Raw genomic sequence first — 17,564 nt, forward strand, 5'->3', positions numbered from 1 at the left:
CCTGCTAGCTTAATACTGTTATTTGGTACTATTCTTATTTATTCCCTTAGATACTGGTTATGTTTTTTCATAATTACCTTTTTTAATTTTTAAAAGATTTTATTTATTTATTTGAGAGTTGAGTCACAGACAGTGAGAGGGAGAGACAGAGAGAAAGGTCTTCCATCCGCTGGTTCACTCCCCAGATGGCCACAATGGCCAGAGCTGCACCGATCCAATCCAAAGCCAGGAGCCAGGAGCTTCTTCTGGTGTCCCACGCAGTTGCAGGAGCCCAAGGACTTGAGCCACCTTCTACTGCTTTCCCAGGCCATAGCAGAGAGCTGGATTGGAAGAGGAGCAGCTGGGACTAGAGCCGGTGCCCATATGGGATGCTGGCACCACAGGCAGAGGATTAACCTACTGTGCCACAGCGCCGGCCCCCATAATTACCTTTTAAAAAAGCCTGTTTGTAAAACCCATTACTCTAGATGATAAATCTATGTTCTATGATACTTGTACTTATTAGTGCAGATGTTGATCGGTGGTATTTTTAAAAATTTGATTTCTGTGAGTAGGCAAGGGGAGAATGACAGACAGACAGAGACAGAGCTCCCATCATGACTTATTACCCAAATGTCCTCAGTGGCCAGGGCTGGACCATGCCGAAGCCAGGAATCAGAAACCCAGTCCCTGTCTCTCTCATGAATGGCAGGGAATCAGCCGCTTGAGCCGTCACCTGCTGCCTGCACAATAGCAGGAAGCTGGATTTGGGAGCAGAGCTGACTTGACCCAGGCACTTGCATAAGGGATGCAGGCATGGCAAGCAGTGTCTTAATCTCTAGGCCGAACCCCTAGCCCAACAGTGGTGTTTTTGGAGATGGGATTGGAATCTCCAGACTGTGATATTCTTCGCCCTCTCTTTTTTAGTAGAAGAATCCTGTTAACTGCTCCACAGTGTCTGAGGACCTTGATTCTGTGTAAGCAAGGCAGCTCTTGATTTGCTTATCTCTTATACGACATCGGATATGTATAAGAAATCAAACCTTTGTGTCCTATATGAACCAACTTGTTTTTTACATGGGACCTCAAAATGTTGGGCAATTAACCAGGTGCCTTTGTGTGAGCAGGGGGTTTTTGAGCTTGGCTCACACCTTTGCTGTTATCTGTCTACTTCTGGAAGCAAGCTTCAGGAGGTGCCTGCAGATGTTTCCAAGAAACCACCTTGCATATAATTTTTCACACTGATTTTAGGGGCCAGGAGCCCATCTGTGTACCTAACGATAGCCCCTTCTCTCTCCTCTCTTAGTACCTGGCACAAAGTAGATGCCTGCAAGATGCAAGCCGAGGGGCTGATGTTTGGCACAGTGGATTGGGCTGCTGATTGGGACACCCATATCACATATCAGTGTGCATAGGATGGAGTCCCACCTCTGCTTCTGATTCAGCTTCTGGCTGTACACCTGGGAGGCAGCAGATCATGGCTGAAGTACCTGGGTTCCTGCCACCCACATGGAACACTCTGATGCAGTTAGTTCCTGGCTTCTGGTTTCAGCCAAAAGAGCCAGGCTCTTGCGGACTTTTGGAGAATGAGAGGGTGGATGGAGGTTCTCCCTCCCTCTCTCGTCCTTTTTTCTCTCTCTCTCTCACCTTCTCATTATGTTGCTGTGCCTTTCAGATAAGTACAAAATAAACAAAGAAGAGATATAGGTTGGACATCCATTATCCAAAAATCTGAAATACCCTGAAATCTGCAACACTTCCAGTCTCAGACATTTCAGATAAGGGATATTGAAGCTGGATTTATTATTTGAACAGATGAAGGATACAATAAATAGTGTGACAGTACTCTGGTGGTGAGGCCATCATATCTAACATTGTTTGTACTTGCTCTTTGTGTTCTTCTGTGGCCCCTTGCTATATATTACAAGAAAGGAGGGGGTCAATTAACTACAAGCTTCAACTGGAAACACAGACTGTGCTACAGGGGATTTAGCTAACAAATTTCACTAGTGGAGGCTTTCCTAGGTTTGGAAATGACTTATCCAAGGTCAATTGATCAATCAGTGTGAGGTTTACAGGCACGCTCTGCTGATTCCAGCACAAATCAGGTTACTCTTCCCCACTTCAGATGGTTGTTAGCTGGCCCATGTTGGCAGGAGTCGTGGCCACTGAGATTGACTGAGAGGAAGAAGACAAGGAGAAAGCTGGTCATCAGCATCCAGGAGTGGCCGGGTCTGGGCCTTCAGTTAGGAACATTGTTACCCAGTGTGGAACAAAGAGGATAAAGTGGGGGAAAGTACACATCAGTGTCTTACACTTCTTCTTTTTTTTTACAATTGATTAAAAAAGATGAATAGGACAGACTGAATAATAGGGAGGTGGGAGAGAAAGTGGTAGCTGGGGAGGGCTCAGGGCACATGACTGGGACTTCAGAGAAAGAAAAACATTGCCATGTGGGTGAGCAAAATGCTGAAGTTTCAAAGCAACAGTAATTTTACACTGAAAATCCTGTAATTACGTGCTTGGCTGTTTAATAAAAACGTCCTGTAGTGAAATTACTATATATTTACTTTGTATCTGAAATGCAGAGTATCTTAAATACATGTCTCACTGTGGGATGAGTGCTACATCTTACAGTTTTTGAAAAAGGAAATTAGCTGCTCAGAAATTTCCCAACTATAGATAATCAATTCAGAGTTACCTGATTAAATCTATCATTTGTCAGTCATGGAGTGTTCCTCTTTGCTGAACTCTGGAACTAAAATTTCTGTAGGAAAACAAATGGTTGTATTCTTAACACATTACATACGAACTCACTGCGAGAAAGTTGGTAACGAGAATGATCAAGTTGCATCTTTACAGAAATGGAGGCTGTCTGGCCTGAGGTTGAAGTGCAGCCTGCACTTCTAAGGGCTGGAATCTCGTGCCCTCACAAACATCCAGCAGTCTCACTGTTTTGCACCCTGAGAGGCAGCAGATCATGAGCCACCTAGTTGGATCCCTGTTACCACATGGGAGACCCTGATTGAGATTTGGGCTCCTGGCTTTGGCTTGGCCCAGCCCTGGCTGATATGGGCTTTTGGGGGATTGAACCAGCAGATACCAAATTTCTGTCTTTCAAACAAAATAAAACAAAAAACAAACAACAACAACAAAAAACCTCACTACTTTAATGACAGTTAAAATGACGTTTAGTAAGTAGTGTTAAATGTAAGGTAATTCTCAAGCTTTAAAATGCACCTGAGCCAATTGGGTATATCCTTAAAGTCGTAGCTTTATTCACTAGATTTGGGCAAGTCGTGAGATCTTGCCTGCTAACAAACTCATGGAGGGCGGTTGCTGGTAGGCCAGGCATGACATCAAATAGTGAACTTTCATGACATTGCCTCTCTAGCTCACGCTCCCTGGTCTCTCTGTGGGTCTGCCTTTGCATTTCTTGATCCATGTGCATTTCCACCTCTGACTCCTTGCTCGTGCCTCTCACTGTCCCCCTTTCCTTCTGTCTCTCTCTGCCTTCCTCTTTCTCTGCTTCCCTCTCCTTCCTTCCTTTCTGCTTTCCCCTTCTCTGTCTCTTCTCTCTGCCAACCGACCTCCCTCTTACCTCCTTTTGTAGCCTGCCCCTTCTTCCCTGAGTAGGTATCCAACTGAGGGACTGGAAACGTACCTTTACAGGAATGAAGTCCAGGAGTCTTCACTCACTTGTGAATTTTTTGAGGGCTGGAGCTCATGAGGCCCAGAAGGGAGGGCTTGAACTCTGCTCCCTGCCTACTACATGAGGTTGGCTAGATTTTTACTAATGACCATGAAAGTAGTTCTGAGACCTCCTATAGATAACAGAGTGGGGAACCTAGGAAAAAATGAGTGATACCTCGTCCTGGGGAGTAGCTAATGGGAGAGGCAAGGGTACTAGTGTTAGATCTTGACCCGTAATGGCTAGATGAGGGGTTAGAGAGGAGGGCGTCTGGACAAACTTGCTCTTTCTAAAAATTTTGAGAACTCTAATATTCTTTACATCCCATGAAGGTTTTATATACTTTCCATTAGCATATACTAATTGTACATATTTATGGGGCACCGTGTGGTATCAGGATACTTATACAGCATGCACTGGTCTCATCACAGTGATTAGCCTTTCCATCGCCTATGAGCTCCTCTCTCCCAGTTCTTCATAAAATGCATAGCCGACTATCACGAACTGCAGTCACCCCCGAGCTTGCTTTTGGTTCTGCTCTGCCCTCTGCTGGCTCATGGCCTCCTCTGCTCCTGCAGATTGAAGAGCACAGGATATGTGTCTGCGTTAGGAAACGCCCGCTTGCTGAGTAAACAAGGTAGGGAAGCAGTTGTCAGAAAGATGCTGTCACGTGAGTCCCTCTGCGTCCAGCAAGCACCTCCTAAAATTCTCTTTCTGCAGAATTGGCCAAGAAGGGAATTGATGTGATTTCCATTCCTAGCAAGTGTCTTGTCTTGGTACACGAACCCAGATTAAAAGTGGACTTAACAAAGTATCTGGAGAACCAAGCATTCTGCTTTGACTTTGCAGTTGATGAAACAGTTTAAATGAAGTTGTCTACAGGTTGGTCTTTTTTTTTCCTCCTTGTGTCCTCCTTCGCTGATGCTTTCCACTTTTAAATGCAGGATACTTTGGTAACACTACGCACAGACACCCTGGAGTTGAAACCCCTTGCTGGCCTCTCATGTTTTCTGGGGTCAGTGCTGGAAGCCAGGACAGCCCCATTTTGTACTTGTCACATCCCTTTCTGCAGCTTTAGTGAATGGATCACGAGTGAGGTATCATCCAGTACACTTTGAGGCTGGGCTGCACAGGCTCCAAGGGTCCTCTTGGTGTCTAAATCAGCTACTCCTATTCCCATTGGACTTAATAGGCTCAGGGAACCTCAGCTCTGCTCACACACACACTAGACTCATATGACTATTTAAATCAATCTAAATAAAACTTAAATTCAAATTCCAGTGCCTTATTTATACTGCCCATATTTCAGTTGATCAGTTGCCACATGTGGCAGTGGCTACTATTGGACAGCACAGTGGCTACTGTCCAATCATCACAGAAAGTTCTGGAGCAGAGTTTGACACACTAGGCGTAGGCCACATCTGGCTCATGGTAGCCAGGCTGAAGCCAGGAGCTAGGAACTCCATCTGGGTCTATCACATGGGTGATAGGGACTCAAGTACTTGGGCCATCTTCCTCTGCCTTCCCAGGTACATTAGCAGAAAGCTGGACTGGAAGCAGAGGAGCTGGAACTAGAACTGGCACTCCAGTGTAGGATGCCTGTCTCACAAGTGCTGGTTTAACCTGCACCACAACACTGGCCCCTGTATCGATAAGTTCTGGATCCATGACTGCAACCAAACATGGGTCAAAAAGATTCAGGAGAAAATGTATCTGTATTCAACATGCACAGGTTTTCCCCCTTTGTCATTTCTTCCTAAGCTATACAGTGTGACAACTCCTTATATAAAGTTTACATTGTGTTAGGTATTATGAAATATAGAGGAGCTGAAGAATAGGAGAGGATATGCATAGGTTATATGTAAATACTATGGCATTTTATACAAGAATTTGAGTAACTGTGGATTGTGGCATCGGGTTGTGGGGTAGGGGTCCTGAAATCAATCCCGTGCAGATACTGAGGGATGGCTCCACAAATACTCTTACCCTCCTCGGCATCCTTTCTCTCAGATTCACAGCAAGGCCACTGGTACAGACAATTTTTGAAGGGGGGAAAGCAACTTGCTTTGCATATGGCCAGACAGGAAGTGGCAAGACACGTGTGAGTATTCAGGGCTGGATGGGGAGAGCCTTCCTGTGGTGCAGCACTGGGCCTGGAGGACAGGGAGCTGCTTCCAGAAATTCAGTGCAGATGCTCCATATGCTCTCACCACAGCAGATGCGGGGTGGGCTGAGGTCGATCTAAATCCAGCCTCCTCCTGGCTTGTAACAGTGTGTCTCACTGTTGCAGTGGAACCAGTAGAATTCTGGCCTGAACCAAGGGCCTTGTGTGTGTGTGTGTGACAAAGGCAGAGAGAGACTTCCATTTGCTGGTTTATTCACCAAATGCCCAGAACAGCCAAGAGCTAGGAACTTATTTATTTATTTATTTATTTATTTGAAAGAGTTACACAGAGAGGGGGAGAGACAGAGATCAGAGAGATCTTCCATCCACTGGTTCACTCCCCAGATGACTGCAATGGCCAGAGCTAGGCCAATCTGGAGCCAGGAGCTTCTTCTGGGTCTCCCACATGGGTGGCAGGGACCCAAACACTTGGGCCATCTTTTGTTCATTTTTCCAGGCCATTAGCAGGGAGCTGGATTGGAAGCAGAGCAGGCAGGACTCAAACTGGCACCCTTATGGGATGCTGGCATCAAAGGCGGCACCTTAACCTGCTATGCCACGATGTTGGCCCCGAGAGCTAGGAACTTAAACTTGCTCTCTCAAGTGGGTGGCAGGTGCCCAAGCCCTTAGGCCATGATCTGCTGCCACCAAGGTTGTGTATTAGCAGGAAGCTAGAACCTCCCAGGACTTGAACCTGCTTACTCTGATAATGGAATGTTGGTATCCCAGTCAGCATATTAACTGCTGCACCGAGTGCCTGTTCCTTCAAGGGTCTTCTCCCCCTTCCTTTTGCAGACTATGGGTGGAGACCTAGCTGGTAAAGCCCAGAATGCATCGAAAGGCCTGTAGGTATTGCATTCTGTCGCATTGGGGTTGGGCACGGAAAGGCAGGTTGTTTACTTATCCAGGCTCACTCTCTCTCAGCCCGAGATGTCTTCCTCCTGAAGAATCAGCCTTGCTACCGAAACCTGGGCCTGGAAGTCTATGTGACATTCTTTGAGATCTACAATGGAAAGGTGGCTGGCAAGGAGCTCCTTGTTTATGCTGTTGGGGTTTCTGACTTTCTAAAACCTTGAATTCTGCTAGCAATTGATAGCAGCCCAACAACCTGTTAGCTGTCAAACTTCTGATGGACCACCTGCCCTGCACGAGTACAGGATTTTATCTGATGGTTTCATCAACAGGAATAGTAGGACGACTCCTCAGGTCTCCATCTCAGATGGGGGTTTGCCTGGGTGCACCATCATCCCTTGGCCCACCTTCTCCGTCACCTGCTTCCCTGATTGTATTCGTTCATTCTCCTAATTGCCCCTTCCTCTCCTATACCTCTCTCTGCTTCCTAACAGTGTGTCGGTTTTTGCGGAGTTGTCTTCCCTAGGGCAAGATTTGAGTACTAAAAGTAGCTAATATTTATCACATTCGGGTACCGTATACTAAGCACTATCTGAAGCACTTTGTGGTTTCAACTTCATGGATGAGAAACAAGGCTGGAGTGGTTAAATAACTTGCCGAAGCTGGCACAGCTGATAGTGTAGCAGAGTTGCTTCAAACCAAGGCAGCTTGGTTCAGATCCCAAGTATAATGCCCTCTGCTGACCTGGGGTCTGTCAGCCTGGGTTCTCTGTCCTTGTCCAGCTGCCATGGGGGCTCTGTAGCAGGGAGGAGTTGGGTAGGGTGACTATGGTCTCAGCCTCCTGCTTCCTGTCTGGCACAGCTGTTCGACTTGCTCAACAAGAAGGCCAAACTGCGTGTGCTGGAAGATGGCAAGCAACAGGCACAGGTGGTGGGGCTGCAGGGGCACCTGGTCAACTCCACTGATGATGTCATCAGGATGATCGACATGGGAAGCACCTGCAGGTCAGAGCACTGGAAGAGGACAGGCCAGATAACGCATGGTTCAGGTGGCAGGGTAGCCCTGAGCCCATTTCTGCTTCTAGAGTGTGGCTTCCCCCCAGCTTGGTAAAGGCTACAAAGTCCAGAGCTCATCAGAACTGAGAATGCTTTCATCTTACCAAAGAAGGCTTTGTTTGCAGGCTATTATTACCTTGGAGGCATGTTTCCTGACATCTCTGGGTTTTTCCTTGTTCTCTCATCCCTTTGTGGTGGAAGTTAGGAGCTCTAGGTCTGTTCCTGGCTGGAAGCAATGGAGCTGTAACTCCTCTGTGAGAAGTAGGGAACACTGCCATCAAGGCCTTAGGCATGGCCCACTGTGGTGCTGAGCAGCTGCGGAGGCCCTGGAGGAGTGCTGTCCCCTGCAGGGCCGTCAGCTTTACCAGATGGTTCATTACAGCCCCCGCCCTTCCCTGCGTGTCCTCTGTGTGACACAGGACACTGCTTTCCTTCTGCAAGTTCACATGAGCCCCCAGGTCTAGCCAAGGCCCTCACACTGAATCCATTCTGGCTGTCAAGAAAATGTGTTAGGCCAGATTAGTCTGGAGGGAGGGAGAGCTGCTGCCCAAGCAGAGCAGCATGAAGTCTGGGACAGGAACTTAGGACTTCTTAGTGTCCTGCCAGGTCCCTCCCTCACCAGAGACTGAGGTGGCCTGGACTCTGGGGTGCCGGGGGCCTGGTGACCCCAAAAGCTCATAGCCTTTTTTTTTTTTTTGACAGGCCGAATGGACAGTGAGAGACAGACAGAGAGGAAGGTCTTCCTTTTGCCGTTGGTTCACCCTCCAGTGGCCGCCACGGCCAGCGCACCGTGCTGATCTGAAGGCAGGAGCCAGGTGCTTCTCCTGGTCTCCCATGGGGTGCAGGGCCCAAGCACTTGGGCCATCCTCCACTGCACTCCCGGGCCATAGCAGAGAGCTGGCTTGGAAGAGGGGCAACCGGGACAGAATCCGGTGCCCCGACCGGGACTAGAACCCTGTATGCCAGCGCCGCAAGGCGGAGGATTAGCCTACTGAGCCACGGCACCGGCCAATAGCCTTTCTTTGTCCTCTTGCTATAGCACCTCTGGGCAGACATTTGCCATCTCCAACTCCTCCCGGTCCCATGCCTGCTTCCAGATTCTTCTTCGAGCCAAAGGGAGAATGCATGGCAAATTCTCTTTGGTGGATCTGGCAGGGAATGAGCAAGGTGCTGCCACTTCTAGCGCTGACCGGCAGACCCGCATGGAGAGTGCAGAAATTAACAAGAGTCTCCTGGCCCTGAAGGCAGTGGGATGAGTGTGGAGGGGCTACCTTGGAGTTCTGCTGGAAGGGAGGGAGCGGTTACACAGGAGGAAAGAAGGGACCTCACTTGTTGCTGCTCTTGCTCCACAGGAGTGCATAGGGCCCTGGGACAGAACGAGGCTCATACCCCGTTCTGTGAGAGCAAGCTGACACAGGTGCTCAGGGACTCCTTTATCAGGGAAAACTCAAGGACTTGCATGGTGAGTGCAGTAGCTTTGGAGGGGATGGTGCAGGAGGAAACAGTTGCTTTCCAAAGAGACATTCCGTTCTGTCCGTGGGCAGGAGGCTCAGCACCTGGCTGCCTGGGGAGTCCAGGCTCTAACCTGACTTCAGCACCCACCTCGTTGCCCACCCACGTGGGAAGGAAAGGATCTACCTCCTTTACTGAGTGTAGGTGCAGCTCTTGGTGGTGGTGGAGTGGGGGGGGGTCATTCCTCTCTTACCTAGTGAGAAGGGAGTTTCAGCATTCAGAAGCCTCTGAGTAAGCAGGAGAGCCAAGCCCTGTCTTGCACGGCTTCCCTCAGGCTCACTGGGTTTCAGCCTAGAAAACGGACCAAAGCATGAGGTTCCAGCTTTGAATGATTTTTCATCCTCCACCCATTTTATCCCCAAACCCTTCAAGGTGAGGTCTACCCTCCCTTCCCTCCAGGGAACAGCCTCTCCCTACCAGCTGGGTATGCACAGCCTGGGTGCTATTGAGTGCTCTCATCTAACTGTGGGTCTTGGCAGCTACTCTGGGAGCAGGGTGTCTAGTGCCCTCACCCTGTGATCTTCAGCCTCGAACCATCCTTTCCCTTGTTAGGGTCGAGAAACATCCGCCACCCAAGGAACAACTCCAAGAGACACTTGCAATCAGCAAGGGGTTTATTGAAACCAGCATGCTGGTGCTCTCTGAACACGCAGGAACAGAGCAGCCCCGAGACGTCAAGGGTCAGGGTTTTTATAGGGTTTTCAGAGACATTCCACCATTTAGCGAATCATCTCACCCGCGGGAAACTCATTATCGAATCAACCCACACCTCTGGAAACTCATTATCGAATCAACCCACACCTCTGGAAACTCATTAGCAAATCAACCCACACCGAAGGAAACTCATTAGCATGTGCGGGGAGTTCAAAGGACATCTGGCTAGAAGGATGGGTGAGGCAAGGGTTACACAGCTTTGGCCCCTCATCCTCACACAGGTGCAGCTGTAAATATAAGGAACCGGAACTATACAACCCCTGCCCCACCGGGTTTCAGCTTTGGGGAAGGAGGTTTAGGCCTGCAGTTTTAATTCTTCACCCTCTTTGGCAGATTGCCATGATCTCACCAGGGGTAAGTTCCTGTGAAAATACTTTAAACCCACTCCGCTATGCAGACAGGTACTAGTACCTATAGCCAGGTAGGATGTGGGCTGGCATCGGGGAAGGAAATGGCAATGCTGGAAGGGGAAGGCTTGGGGACCTCAGTGTCGGCTATGTCCTGTGACTCAGAAATCTGAGGCTTGGGATTTCAGCCATGATGCCAGGTCTGTCCCTTCCTCTCTGGGCCTTGGTGAATCAGCCGTGTCTGTTTGTTAACCAGGCCAGCTTCATCTGTACACCGCTTCTCCTTGGCTGAAGGCAAAGGTGCTCCTCCACCCCTTGTATCCTGGGTGGGGCTGCCTTCCTGCGGTGGGTACCAGGGAGCTGCTGTGGGATCCCAGAGCTTGTTGTTTCCTCAGAGTCAAGGAACTGAATCCCCACAGAGGGCCCAGTGGAGAGAAGCTAACTCAGATGGAAACAGAAGAGATGGAAGCCAGCTCTAAGGGGGCCCGGAGTGCAAGCAACGTAAGGGGCAGGGTGGGGACAGGCAAGACAGAAATGGGGCCTGCAGAGGTGGGGACTGGGCCACACTGTCTTTCTCTTGGCTCCCTTAGTTCTCCAACGAAGAGGATGAACTGTCTTCCCAGGTGTCCAGCTTTAATGAAGCCACGACCCAGATCAGGGAGCTGGAAGAGAGGGCCAAGGAAGAGCTCAAGGAAATTGTGCAGGTGGGAGGTGGCCCTCTTGGGGGAGGGGCTGGGGATCTACCCTGGCACAGCCCTCGGAGGGTCAGCGCTGTGGAAAGGGCAGCAGGGCCCTAAAGCTGGAGTCTTGTACGTAGTTTATGCCAAGTGCCCAGACTTCATTACTGAGAGAGGAGAAGCCATTGGAAGCAGTTTGGCAGAGTGGTGACATGGTTGTGTCAGAGCTTTGGATGCATTCCTGTGGCCGCAGTGTGGGTCCTGGTCTGGGGACTAGAAAGGAAGAGCAGAGGTGGAAGAAGTAAGGAAATAGTTGGGAAGAATCCCAGAGAAATGTTGGTGCCTAGACCATGTGTGCTTGGCCATGGGATAAGACCCAAGCACTATTTAGGGAATGGAATTGGCAGGTTTTGATATCCAGCAAGGTGAAAGAATAGAGCTGCCACTCAGATTTCAGGCTTGGGCATGAAGAACAGTGATGTCATTCATTCAACACAGGGGTTAGAGACAAGTTGAGTAGGAAGAATATGGATCATGCTGAGGATTTCCCAGGAGAGAGGGGGAGGGGGCAGGATATGGGCTGTGGACAGAGGAGTGGCGTCTTTTTTTTTAAGATTGATTAATTCATTTGAAAGATCTTCCACCTGCTGGTTCACTCCCCAAATGTCCACAACAGCTGAAGCTAGGAGCTTCTTCGGGTCTTCCATGTGGGTTCAGGGGCCCAAGTACTTGCACCATCCTCTGGCTACTTTGCCAGGCTCATCAGCAGGGTGCTGGGTCAAAAGTGGAGCTTCTTTATCCGCTATGCCACAACGCTGACCCTTGAGGGGTGGCATCTTGTGCAGGCATCTGTGTTGCATGTACAGCCCCAAGAATGATGTGCAGAAGTCGCTTGGTTGTGTCTGAGTTGATAGGGTCTTTCCTGTGTTGTTACAGCAAGGACCAGGCTGGCTTGAGCTCTCCATGATGACTGAGCAGCCAGATTATGACCTGGAGACTTTTGTGAACAAAGCGGAATCTGCCCTGGCCCAGCAAGCCAAGCACTTCTCGGCTCTGCGAGGTGGGTGCGGCTGGATGGGTGCCAGCGGACTGTGGTGGCCTCTGTGGCTCCCAGGCAAAGTGGCAGAGGCAGCTCTGCTCTGAGTGAAGGGGGGCCTCTGGGACTCCGCTAACCCCATGTATCTCACTGCCCCTTCCTTCCAGATGTCATCAAGGCTTTGCGTGTGGCCATGCAGCTGGAAGAGCAGGCCAGCAGACAGATAAGCAGCAAGAAACGGCCCCAGTGACAACTGCAAAGGAAAGATCTGTTTCACACCCTCCTCTGCAAACTTTGGGCACCTGTGGGTTGGCCAGGGTCTGAGCTGGGATGGGTGTCAGTAAATGCCAAGTATGGGGGCATGGGTCCCAGGGCAGCTGGGGAGGGGTCAGAGGGACACTGGATGCTACTTTCTGTTTCCTCAGTTGCCCCCCTAAGGGGGGCAAGCAAGGAGGACATCCTAGTTACTTGCTGTGTATTGCTTGCTGGGGGAGGGCTCCCTGGGGACAGAAGAAGCTGGGGTTCAGCTCTGCTGACGCTGACCTGCTTTCCACACTCTTGGTCCAGGCTCTTATGTCTTCTAACTGAAAAAAGAGTTTCTGGGATTTCCTCCTTCCTTGCTATTTTTAAAGCCCGAGAGGATCCCTGCTGTTTTATGTGTTTATTCATGTGTCTCACAATAAAGCAAGAAAAAAAATTAGCCTTTTGAGTGGTGTAGGGGGAGGGTCTAGGATGTGTCTGAGCCTTCTGGGACACAGGACAGGACCACAGCATGACCTCTGGGCAGTGCTGGCTCAGTACTACCCCTGCAGTTTCTGTGACAGGCTGAAGCCTCCACTCTGACACATTGCTCTGTTTGATTAGGCACTCAGGAGGCTCTGGGCCCTTTCCTAGAGAAAGGAACTATAAAAAGGAGATGGCCTTCTGCCTATTAGAGTCTATTCAAGAGAGGTTGAAGATTCTGTGGGAACACTAACAAGAAAGTGCTTGACTTGCTGGACAAGCAAAGGATCTGAAGGACCACACCAATTCGATCTCAGAAAATGAGAAGTTTGCCGAGTTGTCTGAGCCAAACACAGGGCAGGGGCAGTTTACAAACTGGAAGACTCCACATTCCAAGTACAGAGTATGAAGTACTGAATGGTAATGAGGTCATTAGTTTCAAGGCTAGGAGCCATGGAATCAAGTGCCTGGTCAGGAGGCTTCAGTCAGGGATATGAGCAGGGGCGCTACCGCTGAAACTCCAGGGAACACGGGGGTCAGCGCACCAGGTTCTGGCCCTCAGCCTGATGCTTCCTTTGTGAAACAAGGACAGTCTACCTCCTGGTGAGAGAATTACTAGTTTCAGGAACCATAACATTTGAATTTCTGGATTGAGAAATTTGGCCTGGTCAAAAGCTTGACAAATGACACCATCTCTGTGACCTTAAAAAACCTTCCAGAAAGATGGCCCAAGTCCTTGGGCACTTGTACCCAAATGGGAGACCCAGAAGAAGCTCTTGGCTCCTGGCTTTGGCCTGGCCTAGTCCTGGCCATTTTGGCCATTTGGGGAGTGAACCAGTGGATGAAAGATTCTTTCTCCTCTCTATATATTTCTGCCTTTCAAATAAATGAATAAACCTTAAATTAAAAAAAAAATAGCAGCCGGCGCCGTGGCTCAAAAGGCTAATCCCCCACCTTGCAGCGCCAGCACACCGGATTCTAGTCCAGGTCGGGGCGCCAGATTCTGTCCCGGTTGCCCCTCTTCCAGGCCAGCTCTCTGCTGTGGCCAGGGAATGCAGTGGAGGACAGCCCAAGTGCTTGGGCCTTGCACCCCATGGGAGACCAGGAGAAGCACCTGGCTCCTGCCTTCGGATCAACGCGGTGCACCGGCTGCAGCACGCTGACCATGGCGGCCATTGGAAGGTGAACCAACGGCAAAGGAAGACCTTTCTCTCTGTCTCTCTCACTGTCCACTCTGCCTGTCAAAAAAAAAAAAAAAAAAAAAAAAAAAAAAGCTTCCAAAACCGAATCCGGCCCCTTCTGTAAAATGAAGCTATCAAACCACAGTTAGAAGGATTTTTTTTAACTTTATTTAATGAATATAGATTTCCAAAGTACAGCTTATGGACTACATTGGCTCCCCCCACCCATGACTTCCCTCCCATTGCAACCCTTCGCTTTCTCGCTCTCTCTCCCCTTCCATTCCTATCAAGATTCATTTTCAGTTTTCTATATATACAGAAGATCAGTTTAGTATACATTCAGTAAAGATTTCAACAGTTTGCACCCCCATAGAAACACAAAGTGAAAAATACTGTTTGAGTACTCGTTATAGCATTAAATCTCAATGCACAGCACATTAAGGACAGAGATCCTACATGAGGAGTAAGTGCACAGTGACTCCTGTTGTTGACTCTACAAATTGACACTCCTGTTTATGTCATCAGTAATCTCCCTATGCTTCAGTCATGAGTTTCCAAGGCTATGGAAGCCTTTTGAGTTCTCCGACTCTTATTTAGACAAGGTCATAGTCAAAGTGGAGGTTCTCTCCTCCCTTCAGAGAAAGGTACCTCCTTCTTTGATGACCTGTTCTTTCCACTGGGACCTCACTCACAGAGATCTTTCATTTAGGTCTTTTTTTTTTTTTTCGCCAGAGTGTCTTGGCTTTCCATGCCTGAAATACTCTCATGGGCTTTTCAGCTGGATCCAAATGCCTTTAGGGCTGATTCTGAGGCCAGAGTGCTGTTTAGGACATCTGCCATTCTATGAGTCTGCTGTGTATCTCGCTTCCCATGTTAGATCGCTCTCCCCCTTGTGTATTCTATCGGTTAGTATTAGCAGGTACTAGACTTGTTTATGTGCTCCCTTTGACTCTTAGTCCTTTCTTTATGATCAATTGTGAACAGAAATTGATCACTTGGACTAGGGAGATGGCATTGGTACATGCCACCTTGATGGGATTGAATTGGAGTCCCCTGGTATGTTTCTAACTCTACCATTTGGGGCAAGTCAGCTTGAGCATGTCCCAAATTGTACATCACCTCCCTCTCTTATTCCCACTCTTATGTTTAACAGGGATCACATTTCAGTTAAATTTCAACACTTAAGAATAACTGTGTGATAATTACAGAACTAAACCAGTCATATTAAGTAGAACAGACAAAAAAATACTAAGAGGGATAATGAATTAAGTTGTTCATTAATAGTCAGGGCTATGCTGATCAAGTCACCGTTTCTCATAGTGTCCATTTCACTTCAGGAGGTTTCCTTTTTGGTGTTCAGTCAGTTGTCACCGATCAGGGAGAACATATGATATTTGTCCCTTTGGGACTGGCTTATTTCACTCAGCATGATGTGTTCCAGATTCCTCCATTTTGTTGCAAATGACTGGATTTCATTGTTTCTTACTGCGGTATAGTATTCTAAAGAGTACATATCCCATAATTTCTTTATCCAGTCTACTGTTGATGGGCATTTAGGTTGGTTCCAGTTCTTGGCTATTGTGAATTGTGCTGCAATAAACATTAGGGTGCAGACCGCTTTTTTGTTTTCCAATTTAAATTCCTTTGGGTAAATCCCAAGGAGTGGGATGGCTGGGTTGAATGGTAGGGTTATCTTCAGGTTTCTGAGGAATCTCCAGACTGACTTCCATAGTAGCTTGACCAGTTTGCATTCCCACCAACAGTGGGTTAGTGTCCCTTTTTCCCCCACATCCTCGCCAGCATCTGTTGTTGGTAGATTTCTGTAGGTGAGCCATTCTAACCAGGGTGAGGTGAAACCTCATTGTGGTTTTGATTTGCATTTCCCTGATTGCTAGTGACCTTGAACATTTTTTCATGTGCCTGTTGGCCATTTGGATTTCCTCTTTTGATAAATATCTATTGAGGTCTTTGGCCCATCTCTTAAGTGGGTTGTTTGTTTTGTTTTTGTGGAGTTTCTTGATCTCTTTGTAGATTCTGGTTATTAACCCTTTATCTGTTGCATAGTTTGCAAATAATCAATCCAGGGGCAGAAGTTCAGTTAACACATCAGTTAGGATGCCTGCATCCCATATCTAAGTCTCTGGGTTCAAGTCCCAGCTCCATCCTCTGTTCCAGGTACTCTTTTTTTTAATTTTAAAAGGGATTTATTAATACATTAGATTCGCAGGGTCACAGCAAATACATTACAATTATTATAACATAATTCTCATCAATTTTCATTAATGTGATATTAATACAAAGAGAATAGATTCAATGTAGTTCATAAATACAATTCTAAAAACAAAATGATGTTTCCTTTCCTTCTCCACTCCTTCCTTTTTTATTTTTTGAAATAACATATCTTTAATATACATTATAGTCAGAGGCTTACTGTTCCACTAATGAAGAGTTCAACATGTAAAAAGTCAAAGACCAAAGTTCCAATTCCTTCTACTGCACAATCTGGGAACAACAGGTGGTAGCTTGAGCTGGTCCCTGTCACCCATGGGAGAGACCAGGATTGAATTTTTTGGCTCATGGCTTTGGACTGGCCCAGCCAGAGCCTTTGGAGGCATACGGGAAAGGAAGCAGTAGACGAGAGTTCTTTTTGATGTTTGTCAGTCTAAATGTGTCTCTATTTCACTGTCTATTTTGCTTCTTACATATATAAACAACATGCAGACAATATTTTAGATGTAAATTCAAATAGTGGTTAAAAATTTTTAAATTAAATTTTAATTCAATTAATTTAGATTAAATTTTAAGTTGAAACAATTAACATATGACTTTTCTCTAACCTATCAAATTGACTTTTTAATTCAATTAATGTTCAGTTTTGGCCAATATACAGAATTAGAACACTGACAATGTTGGTAGGACTGCAACAGATGCAGCGATTCTGGGAGCAATGAACAATAAGTCTTAATGTGTTACAAGCAAGCTCATTAGCAGTAATTTAACAAAAGTAGAAAAACATTCCTGGTAGGAAACCAACTTTTAGAACCCCAATCAATGTTCCACTTGTCCCAAAAGTTTAATTCTATACCAGTCTCTCTCCTCTGGAATTCAGAATCTTGGCAGTGATTAAGAGAGTCTTCATTATTGCTCATAAAACATACCATTTTTGTGTATCAACATTTTGCCTCAAAAAGCATGTAAGCTACTCAAGTGGAGTAACCCTGCTCTGAGCCCTAAACAGTATTAGATGTTGCAGAAGTAGCCATCACACTTAACTGAGTCAAACCACGGAGGGCTGGACAACTAAAACTTTGAATCTATATAAAACACATATCACTGCAATAGTTCCCTTTAGTCAGTTGTATATTTCTTTAAGTTATGAGCTAATATTAACCAAGTCTTATCAACTAGTGGCTAGTTTCAGGGAAAGAGGGATAAGTATTTCCAGTTAGTCACAGGCAAGTAAGCAGCAGCTCTCGAAAACAATGTTAAAAAGGAAGAGAGATGCCCATGTTCATCACAGCATCATTCAGAATAGCCAAGTTCTGAAACAACTGAGGTGTGCATCAGCAGATAGAGAAATTATTATGATATACCTACTTTTTAAATTAATTAATTAATTAATTTTTGACAGGC

General features: G+C 47.2%; 1 protein-coding gene and 1 long non-coding RNA gene across 3 annotated transcripts in view; one reads left to right on the forward strand and one right to left on the reverse strand.

The window, feature by feature from the left end:
- LOC138847461 (uncharacterized) overlaps window positions 1-12,667 on the forward strand; it is a 61,708-nt gene extending 49,041 nt beyond the window's left edge. Inside the window, exons 5-8 of the mRNA XM_089323510.1 lie at window positions 10,189-10,321; window positions 10,905-11,018; window positions 11,928-12,051; window positions 12,195-12,667. Of these exons, the coding sequence (XP_089179636.1) occupies window positions 10,189-10,321; window positions 10,905-11,018; window positions 11,928-12,051; window positions 12,195-12,277 (454 nt within the window). The 3' untranslated portion in view covers window positions 12,278-12,667. The remainder of the gene's footprint in view (window positions 1-10,188; window positions 10,322-10,904; window positions 11,019-11,927; window positions 12,052-12,194) is intronic.
- On the reverse strand, window positions 6,125-9,915 carry LOC149119887 (uncharacterized). 2 transcript variants are annotated; one of them, XR_016227172.1, is made up of 4 exons: window positions 9,766-9,915; window positions 9,447-9,544; window positions 7,878-7,993; window positions 6,125-7,699 (listed from the first exon to the last, which is right to left on the reverse strand). It is a non-coding gene; the product is annotated as an uncharacterized LOC149119887 (long non-coding RNA). The 2 variants fall into 2 exon arrangements; XR_016227171.1 differs by having other exon boundaries at window positions 9,671-9,915.
- Window positions 12,668-17,564: the final 4,897 nt, after the last annotated feature.

This window comes from Oryctolagus cuniculus, chromosome 21, assembly GCF_051225735.1.
Source record: "Oryctolagus cuniculus isolate XC-2025 breed Fujian yellow rabbit chromosome 21, ASM5122573v1, whole genome shotgun sequence".
Taxonomy (NCBI): Eukaryota; Metazoa; Chordata; class Mammalia; order Lagomorpha; family Leporidae; genus Oryctolagus; species Oryctolagus cuniculus.